Source organism: Tribolium castaneum, chromosome 7, assembly GCF_031307605.1.
Source record: "Tribolium castaneum strain GA2 chromosome 7, icTriCast1.1, whole genome shotgun sequence".
NCBI lineage: Eukaryota > Metazoa > Arthropoda > Insecta > Coleoptera > Tenebrionidae > Tribolium > Tribolium castaneum.
The window spans coordinates 1,299,963-1,309,072 of record NC_087400.1 but is presented as its reverse complement, the minus strand read 5'-3'; the positions used below and the strand labels follow the sequence as shown (position 1 = coordinate 1,309,072).

General features: G+C 36.2%; 4 protein-coding genes across 4 annotated transcripts; 3 read left to right on the top strand and 1 right to left on the bottom strand.

Moving 5' to 3' along the window:
• The first annotated feature begins 208 nt into the window (after positions 1 to 208).
• Positions 209 to 1,756, top strand: LOC658129 (dynein regulatory complex subunit 2). Its single transcript, XM_964539.4, has 2 exons — positions 209 to 654; positions 727 to 1,756. Exons 1-2 carry the CDS (start codon positions 238 to 240, stop codon positions 1,741 to 1,743), a joined length of 1,434 nt encoding a protein of 477 aa, XP_969632.1. The 5' UTR covers positions 209 to 237; the 3' UTR covers positions 1,744 to 1,756.
• Positions 1,757 to 1,933: 177 nt separating this feature from the next.
• LOC658047 (angiotensin-converting enzyme) lies at positions 1,934 to 5,169 on the bottom strand. Its single transcript, XM_008196357.3, has 7 exons — positions 4,955 to 5,169; positions 4,248 to 4,433; positions 4,037 to 4,198; positions 3,733 to 3,985; positions 2,335 to 3,271; positions 2,144 to 2,284; positions 1,934 to 2,097 (listed from the first exon to the last, which is right to left on the bottom strand). The coding sequence occupies exons 1-7, from the start codon at positions 4,976 to 4,978 to the stop codon at positions 1,956 to 1,958; spliced, it is 1,845 nt and encodes a 614-aa protein (XP_008194579.1). The 5' UTR covers positions 4,979 to 5,169; the 3' UTR covers positions 1,934 to 1,955.
• Positions 5,170 to 5,589: 420 nt separating this feature from the next.
• Positions 5,590 to 7,360, top strand: LOC657968 (battenin-like). Its single transcript, XM_964387.3, has 8 exons — positions 5,590 to 5,880; positions 5,930 to 6,048; positions 6,097 to 6,255; positions 6,305 to 6,442; positions 6,492 to 6,681; positions 6,735 to 6,884; positions 6,933 to 7,073; positions 7,123 to 7,360. Exons 1-8 carry the CDS (start codon positions 5,728 to 5,730, stop codon positions 7,258 to 7,260), a joined length of 1,188 nt encoding a protein of 395 aa, XP_969480.1. The 5' UTR covers positions 5,590 to 5,727; the 3' UTR covers positions 7,261 to 7,360.
• A 49-nt stretch (positions 7,361 to 7,409) lies between these two features.
• On the top strand, positions 7,410 to 9,107 carry LOC103313354 (epidermal growth factor-like protein). Its single transcript, XM_008196388.3, has 5 exons — positions 7,410 to 7,566; positions 7,621 to 7,753; positions 7,798 to 8,792; positions 8,841 to 8,944; positions 8,993 to 9,107. The coding sequence occupies exons 1-5, from the start codon at positions 7,481 to 7,483 to the stop codon at positions 9,058 to 9,060; spliced, it is 1,386 nt and encodes a 461-aa protein (XP_008194610.1). The 5' UTR covers positions 7,410 to 7,480; the 3' UTR covers positions 9,061 to 9,107.
• The last annotated feature ends 3 nt before the right edge of the window (positions 9,108 to 9,110 follow it).

Sequence of the window (9,110 nt, the reverse complement as noted above, 5' to 3'; positions counted from 1 at the left end):
AACGTATCAATTTACTCCAAGTTGCTAAATAGTAAAATAAGCTGGCCTTCGTTGCCATTACTTCGCTTAACGGAGGCACACAAGTCTGGAAGTCAGTTCAATATTGTTATTTAACTCGAAGGCTAAAGAGGTGCTTGACCCACATTACTGCAAAATCGTTCTGCTTCAAAAGATTAAACCCCAACCTTCGATTAGATTTAGCGTGACACACATAGCAGGCTGTGATTTTTTGACAAAATGCCGCCAAAAAAGCACCGTCATCTCACCGCCGAAGAGAAGAGGGAGCTGAGAAAACAGAAGAAGCTTGAGAAGAAACAGCGCTTGGCTGAGAAGAAGAAGCAGCTCAAGAGGGACCATCTGGCCCGTGAAGTGAATTATGGACAACTCACTATCAAGAAATACGAGAAAAATTGGAGGGAAATGCTCATTAAAGTCGCTCTTCCGCGAATGCGGCAAGAGTTGGAGTTTGCGTGGCATAATTTTGAGCGAGTTGTTGACTGCAAGGACTTTACCATCTCCTTGCTGATGGACGAGTTGAGGGACTCGGAGGAGCAGTATATGCTCAATTTTCGGGCGCATTCCGAAAATATGGAAAAGCTGATGTGGCTGTTTCACGACAGGTTGGAGGAGCTTCAAGCCGATTTTGAATCGGAAGTAAGTCAAAATAGCCGAGTCAGCATTATTTAAATCAAAAAAATCAAAGCTTATTCCCAATTATTTCAATAGTGCAAATTGATGCAAGAACGGTGCGAAAACGAGTTTCAAGACGCTAGAGAGCTGTACAACGAGAATTTTGATTATCTGAAAACGATGCTTCACCAGCTCGAGCTGGAACGCCGGGAACACAACCGGCTGAAAAAAGGGGAATATTTCTCCAGACTGGACGAAGTTGAAGTGAAAAACCAGCTACTTTTGCAAAGGTTGCGAGCCACACTTGAGCGCAAATACCAGAACATGTTCGAAGACATGAAACGCTTTATCAAAAACTACAACAAGCAGATTAGAGAGCGCAAAAAGGAGCACAATTTGCTGAAGGATCAAGACGATTCAATCCAGGAACTAATCGCCCAACAATTCAACAACATTAAGAAATGTTACGATCGGATTCGCCAACTCCGCCAAAAGTACACCGACATGAAGCAGATTGATGGTAGCAGATTGTCCGATTTGCAGGCTGAAAGAAACTATTTTTCTAACAGTTTTATGACGCTTAAAACGAAATTGGAAAATGACAAGAAGGACGATTTCGGCAAACTTGCCCTTTTGAGCGAAAACGCAGCCAAAGCCTTCGATTGTTTAGAGCATTTGAATAAGAGGGGAGAAATGATTCTTACTTTGGCTGCAGTTTGCCGGAAACTTGAGACACAGAAGGAGAAAATTCTGCCGTTTCCGCGCACCACAACAAATCTTCCGGAAATTGCAGATATTATTGATAGGGATGATGCGGAGGAGATTGAAGGGGTTAGGCCTGAGATGGAGCTGTTTTGGCAAAGGCTGGGGCAGGCTTTTGGTGTTCATTATACTTTGATGAGGGAGAAAAACTGTCTAAGTGACGAAAATCAGTTGTTGGCAGATACGCATAATGAATATTGTGAGAGATTGATGTATCCGCCCATTCATAGTTACATGGGAAGGGTGACAATTCCCAAAACTGATACTAAGTTGGAAATGGCAAAGTATGATAAGTTTAGAGGGCACACGCATAAGCCGTTTGTGCATGTCACACACCGACAACAGAAATAAAATTTGCACTGTGTTTATTTTATTTTTTTTAAGTGAAAAAAAAATACTATGCTAATTTAATCTAGTAGGTGTAGCATTGGCAAGGTCTCAAAAATTAGGAGTAATTGTTTTTGAAAAACAGTTTTTTTGAAACACTAGTAATTAGCAGTGTCTATCTTAATTTTTCTAGAAATAAAAAAAAGACGGGAAATTACGACAAATTAACACATTTTTTATTTCGAATTTTTCTCTTTTAAAAACTTATACAACGGTTCAAAGTACTCCAAAACAGCCGAAGCATCCAACTTTCTACTCCCAGTCATAACTTCCAAAACCTCACTCCAGTGTTTGCTAGAACCGAGCGACAAACCTTCCCTAAAACAAAAAATTACCAAACTTTAAAAGCACTAGACCCCACAACCTTAATTTATCTCCTGCTGCTTTAGATTCGTAAAAATCGCAATTATGTAACGGCACATTCTTATCATCTGGATTATATTCCCCAGCTTCCACACACAAACTTTTGTAAAATTGAAACTGCAAAGTATGGGCCACAAAATAACTAAAAAAACAAATTTGTTTAATTGCACAATTTTTTGGGACAATTTTTACGCTATATATTCCGAGTCTCCAGCCACGTGGAACTTAGCACCGGGATCAAAATCCTCCTCACTCCTTGCTACCGGCGGTTTGATTTTCTGGTACTTTTTCCTGTACTCCCACCAGTGTGCGTTCCACTGTTCTGGTTTCACAGCTCCGCTGAAAACATCCCATCTCCACTTATCAATCAGTAGTCCAAAGGGCAAAAAGGCGATTTTTTGCAACGCCATGTCCATAAGTGTATTGATCGAGGACTCATAACTGTTGTTATAGTTTTTCAAAAGATTGATTTTTTCCAAATGTTTTGGCGTGGAAACCGACAAGGCGATGGTATCGCCTATGGCTTCATGGAAGCCTGGATTGGCCCCCTCACGGAACGTGATGGGTTGTTTGGCATACTGGAGGAAATACTGTATGTGACCCATTTCGTGGTGGATTGTAATAAAGTCTTCGAAATTCACTTCAGTGCACATTTTAATCCTGTAGTTTTTCCCATCGCAGAAATCCCAAGCACTGGCATGACATAGCACTTCTCTACCATCGGTTGGTTTCTCAATCATTGCGCCAGCACTAGTATTGTAGCAAATATCGCTAGGTATGAGCCCTAAAGATTTGTAAAAGTTATCAGAGGTTTGAAACAAGTCCAAAATTGTGTATTTCTGTTCAATTAAAGCCTTGTCTACGTCGATTTTACTCGCATTGGGGAATGGTTTCACCAGCTGGGCTATGTTATTCCATTCTTGGGCCCACATATTACCGAATAAATGGGCGGGGAGAAGACCATCACTATCATCAAGTTTGTCACCGAAACGTTCCTTCAATTTACTGCCCACATATTTATGTAACTCAAGATAGAGTGGCTCAACTTGATTCCAAAGCTCGTCAATGTCTTGGATGAAGGTTTTGGACTCGTAACCGTACCTCCATACCTCCCCTTTGTCCTTAAAATCTAAAAAAAAACTATGTTATAGCAGTTTTTTAATAGCCATTATGAAAAAATCATACTAGCCTTGAATTTTGACATTTGACAGTTTTGATAACCATGGTTAGGTAACCGAGGTGTAACCATTCAATAACATAATCGCACGTTTCCAATGTCACGCTTTTTAAAGCTAGCTATGCGTGGTTATATTGCGGTTATAACCTTTACTGTATACGCAAGATAACCGATATTATATAACGAATTTAGCAAATTATATACCATACTGCATCATAAACATAGCAAATATATAACCGTTATATAATCTTTACTGTAGAAGCTAGATATAACCATGGTTAGGTAACCGTTATATAACGGTTATATAACTAACCTTTACTGTATAAGCTAGGAATAACCATGGTTAGGTAACCGTTATATAACGGTTATATAACTTTATAAAACCCTGTAAAACTAGTTCAGTTGTTACGTACTGTTTGCAACGGCGGCTTCGTTGGACAAATCGACATAAATCCGGTACAAGTTCCTCATTTTGGCACCTGAAGCATCTCTCCAAGCCTTCCAAACGTACAACAGCTCGTCATAATCCGTAGATTTGGCAATAACTGCTTCAATTCCTGGCTCTAAAGACAGTCCAGATTTGGCTAAATCGCATTGTTGGTCCTTATAAGGGCAAATTTTCGCCGTACTGTAAATATTAGTCATTGCATTGACCGTTTTAGTTAACTGAAAACAAGTCACTAAATTGTTAAATATTGTTTAATAGTTTATTTATACTTCTGCCAATTTTTTCTCATCAAGTGCACTATCACCTAAAAGTTTCAGGTCTTTGACCTGTCTTTTGATTTCCGGATCTTGGAAGTCTTCAGGTTTTAGGTCTTTGAAATATTTATTCCAGTATTTTTTGTGGAATGCTGCCGATTGTAGCGTCGCGTTTAACTATAGTAAAATTTGAATAACCAGTTTTGCGAATTTTTAATTTACTTACCACGATTTGTTCCTTTTCGTGATTATTTATATCAGTTTCGTAATTCCATTCGGCTTCGTTCACCTTTGTGCAAATTGCTGAGGCGGTTCTTTCGTATTCATTAGCCAACAAATTTTTGAGTTCTTGTTCGTTTAGAACACATTTTGTCGGAGTGATGGCAAGTAAAAGTGGCAGAATATTTGCCACCTGAAAAATAGTCAATTTAAAATTCCAAATTTGTTAGTGATTTATAGTTGTTATCATCAAATGACTTAAAAATTACAGCAATTTGAGACAAACTGAAGGTTTCACATAATTTAAATACATTGTAGGACAAAAATTTTGCTTTGATAAATCAACAATCCAATGGTTTAATTTAAACAAATCTTTTTCCACTTTTTTGCAATTATGTAATAATAAAACAATTACGTCCACTGGACCAAGAACTGAAAAACTGTGACGCAAAAGATTTAATAAAACCTTCAAGGTTCACAAACGCGTTCTGTCACAACATTCAGGCCCCATTTTTCAAATCTGAAGGAGGAATAGTTTAATTATCACGTTTGATAGGAAACGGGCTTCAAAACTGGTATTTTACCGAAACAAACTCGAGACCTAGCTGATTTGTATTCAAAAAACTTTGAGGTCATTGCTTTGTTTTCTTGAGGACAGCACATTTTATTAATATTAAATTAATTGAATTGAGGTAATGGGTAAAAAGTACTCACAAAAACGATGTTTAAATTTTTCATTTTAAAACTACATGAAATCACAACACTGTTTCTGCTCTCTTCGATCGACTAGTTCTGAGTGGTCACCGTTCTAACATGCAGGTTGTTTTAAGTAAGAAACTTTGTCAGGAGCTCTTATAAAGCCAGCAGGAAGCAGGTATTGATAACCACAAGAAAATACATTACAATTTTGACGCGACAGTGCGTGACAGTTTAACTAATAGTCAATTAAATTTAAAAAAATCACTCAAAACTATATTTTTGATGATTACAGATTTTGACATACTTTTTGCTTATTTTTTTTAATTTTGAGGATTTTTTATTATTTTTTTATGTTATTACTTGAGGTTCCTAATTTTATTATGTAACAGGGAAACATAAATCTAATTGGATTTTGAAATAAAATAATATGACAATAAAATGTTTTTGTCGTTAAAACTCAATAGTGCAATTATTCATTTTAACATTAATAACTTTAACCATAGATTATCATAAGAAAACAATAGAAAATACAACTTTTTTTTTCAAGTTTATTAGTAAATTTTGAATTCGATATTTTCTTCTGCTTGCTTACGTCGTGTCCATATTTTTTTACATTGACAATTTTTTGTTTTTTTGGGTTTTGTTATATTTTTTCTTCTTCGTTTCCTTTGTCTTTTCTCCTCATTTTCATTTTCAAAAAAAGTCATAATGTCTTGAAGGCTTGTCAAAATGTCAAGCTAATTAATCAAACTTTGATTTGTGGTCGTTGGTATAAATGCGTCCTACAAATGCTAAATGAAGCAGAAGAGGAACTGGAACTCGAGCTCCCTAAAAAAAAGCCATGGCGGGCTTTAATTTCCTTCTGGATTTTTGGACTGTGTAACAATTACGGATACGTGGTCATGTTAACAGCTGCAGCTGATATAATATTCACAAGTGGGGTAACTTCCGCATTTTCCTAAATTTTGATTCCTTTCATGTATTTCAAAGGGAAAAAGGAGCAAGGAAAGGGAATGCACTTATGTATCCACAGGGACGATATTACTAGCCGATATAATTCCGGGAATTTTTGCAAAATTGGTAACGCCCTTTGTCCCTTTTTGCGTGAGGTAGGTGAGTGTCAATCCCAAGACACAAGGAATAAAAAACATTCACAGAGTACGAATTGTGATTTGTGTGTTGTTGTCAGCTTCTGGATTTCTTTTTGTGGGTTGTGGACGAATTTTGACATTGTCTATTATTGGAGTTGTTGCAACGTCCTTTTCTTCAGGACTTGGTGAAGTGACTTTTCTTCAATATAGTTCGTATTACGACAGGTGAAGGTGATGTTTAATAATCTCGAGGGAAAAATTTATTGCTTTATAGTAATGTGCTCTCCACTTGGAGTTCAGGCACTGGAGGGGCTGGAGTTATAGGCGCCCTTTCGTACGCGCTTTTGCAAAACATTGGCTTTACGTTAACTTTGATGATAATGCTCCTGATTCCGTCAACAATGGCTTTGACGTAAGTCTTCTATAAGACCAAGGTTTTAACCTTCCTAATTTAAAATAAGTTTTTTCATGCTTTTGCCGAAACCGCAGCCAACTGAGACTGCGGTAATCCAGCAAGACGTTAATGCCGAAGAGATCAAAAAACCCAAAGAGACACTAATTAAGAAAATCATGCACATTCCCTCTCTCTGCAAGTACATGATACCGTTCGGTTTGGTTTATTTTCTGGAATATTTTATAAATCAAGGAACTGTGAGTTCAACTAATCCCAACTTATTTAATAATAATTCAAGTGGTTGGTTTAGTTCGAGTTGATTCATTTTAAAAATACGCGTTTAAGTCCCGATGATCAGTACAGATGGCTTCAAGTTATCTACCAAGTCGGTGTTTTTATTTCACGATCTTCGGCCAATTTATTTTATATAAAACAAATTTGGATAATGTCGGTGTTACAAGTACGTTAGTTTGCGTAAGCAATGAACTGTTTTCAATTTTCATTTAAGGCTGTTAATGTAGCAATTTTTACAACTGAAGTCATTTATTTTTATTTGCCGAATTTTTGGATTGTTGTTGCTTTAACTCTGTGGGAAGGTCTCTTAGGTGGGGCCGCTTATGTTAATACATATTATCGAATTCGTAATGAGGTAATTTTTTTCATAGCGTTGGAAATATATTTTTCCAAGTCATTTTCAGGTCAAAGAGGAAATGCATCAATTTTCAATGGCAATTACGAGTTTTTCCGATAGCATTGGAATTTCTCTAGCTGGAATTGTGGCAGTGTATGCACATAATGCCATTTGCGACCTCCCAATGCCAAAACATAGTTATTAATAAAAAATATAAAAGTTGAAGCAAAAATCTTGTTTTTCTTAGAATGTTTTTTCCCTGGACTATTTTTTTGCAGTTAATTTTTGTCATGTCAATGTTTTAATTTGTTGGAAAATTATAATAATTGTTATCAGTGCCCACAAATGGAATTATCAATCGTTTTACTCATCATTTCCTCTCCGTTGGCAAGGTTTAACTTTATTAATTGTGAAGAGCACTGAAAATGTTGTCTATAATCACTCTTGTTAATATTTTATTGTTAGTTTGTCCAAATGTTAACTGTGAAGGTATTTGTACACGAAAAAAAGAGTAAGTACATAATATAACTATTGAAATAAATTCATTTAAACCTTGATTTGAAAGGGTCCTTAAGACAAAATTAAATCATCATTATGTAACGTATCAACGCACCGAATTTTACAAATGTGGATTTCTTTATTTAAAAAAATGTAGGAGATATAAAACCGAATGCTGCCATGACAACACATACATCACAGTAAGTGAAAATTAAAACAACTTTTTTTAACTTGTTTTATACAGCATTTCACTGACTATGAAACTGAGAAATATTGCTGCGATGGTTATGCGAGAAATTGGTCATTTTCAACCATAACATGCACACCAGTTTGTAGAAAAGCTTGCATACAGAGCACCTGTACAGCACCTGACACTTGTACTTGTCTCATTGGCTATAAGAAAAATATAACTCATTCAAACCAATGCGATCCGGCGTGTTCTACAAATTGTACTAACGGTAAATGCACAGCTCCTGAAACGTGTTCTTGCAATAAAGGCTACAAACTGAACAGTCAAAATATTTGTGCACCAGTTTGTTCAGAACCGTGTTCTAATGGAACATGTGTCGCTCCGGAAACGTGTTCTTGTGACGATGGGTTTGAAAATAGTGAACAAAATTCATACTTTTGCGAACCAGTTTGTTCAGAACAGTGTTCTAATGGAACATGTGTCGCTCCTGAAACGTGTTCTTGCGACGATGGATTTAAAAATAATGAACAAGACCCATATTTGTGTGAACCAGTTTGTTCAGAACCATGTTCTAATGGAACATGTGTCGCTCCTGAAACGTGTTCTTGTGACGATGGGTTTGAAAATAGTGAACAAAATTCATACTTTTGCGAACCAGTTTGTTCAGAACCGTGTTCCAATGGAACATGTGTTGCTCCTGAAACGTGTTCTTGTGACAACGGGTTTGAAAATAACGAAGAAGACCCATATTTGTGTGAACCAGTTTGTTCAGAACCATGTTCCAATGGAACATGTGTCGCTCCTGAAACGTGTTCCTGCGACGATGGTTTTAATAATGAACATGATCCTTATTTTTGTGAACCCGTTTGTTCCAATATGTGTCTAAATGGAAACTGTACATCTCCAGAAACTTGTACATGTTTTGAAAATTACGAACTTCTGGGAAATGGAACTTGTGGAGCAATTTGTTTGAAAGATTGCGAAAATGGAAATTGTTCTCAAGGTTGCGATGTTCGCACTTTTGTGCAAATGTTACAAGCAAATGTTGTGTGAGTTTATTTTTATTTTTTTGAGTTATTTGCAAAAGACAATTTCAGGTATGTGTTTACGACAATTATTATTATTCTTGTGATAGTTTTTCTATTTCTTCAAATCAGAAAATGTAGGAAGAAAAACTGTGATGTTGTAGATGAAAGTTTGGGTAGGTGATGTTCCAAATAAACTATTTAATCTTTGTTTTTGATTTTAGAATTAACAAGTAATCACAGGATTAGTAATCTCGACAAAATCAATGTAAACCATGTACAAAAAAATTAAAAAAATATATTTTTTAACGATTTACCAAAGTTGTTATTTATTGTTCTTTT

Coding starts and splice junctions, on each gene's coding strand:
- LOC658129 (XM_964539.4), top strand. CDS start 238: ATGCCGCCAAAAAAGCACCGTCATCTCACCGCCGAAGAGAAGAGGGAG. Junction 655..726: donor AAGCCGATTTTGAATCGGAA/GTAAGTCAAAAT, acceptor TTATTTCAATAG/TGCAAATTGATGCAAGAACG.
- LOC658047 (XM_008196357.3), bottom strand. CDS start 4,978: ATGAAAAATTTAAACATCGTTTTT. Junction 4,434..4,954: donor AAAATTTAAACATCGTTTTT/GTGAGTACTTTT, acceptor ACTATTTTTCAG/GTGGCAAATATTCTGCCACT. Junction 3,986..4,036: donor ATGAGAAAAAATTGGCAGAA/GTATAAATAAAC, acceptor ACTTGTTTTCAG/TTAACTAAAACGGTCAATGC.
- LOC657968 (XM_964387.3), top strand. CDS start 5,728: ATGCTAAATGAAGCAGAAGAGGAACTGGAACTCGAGCTCCCTAAAAAA. Junction 6,049..6,096: donor TTTGTCCCTTTTTGCGTGAG/GTAGGTGAGTGT, acceptor AAACATTCACAG/AGTACGAATTGTGATTTGTG. Junction 6,682..6,734: donor ATTTTATAAATCAAGGAACT/GTGAGTTCAACT, acceptor TGGTTGGTTTAG/TTCGAGTTGATTCATTTTAA.
- LOC103313354 (XM_008196388.3), top strand. CDS start 7,481: ATGTTGTCTATAATCACTCTTGTTAATATTTTATTGTTAGTTTGTCCA. Junction 7,567..7,620: donor ATTTGTACACGAAAAAAAGA/GTAAGTACATAA, acceptor TTGATTTGAAAG/GGTCCTTAAGACAAAATTAA. Junction 8,945..8,992: donor TGTTGTAGATGAAAGTTTGG/GTAGGTGATGTT, acceptor TTTTGATTTTAG/AATTAACAAGTAATCACAGG.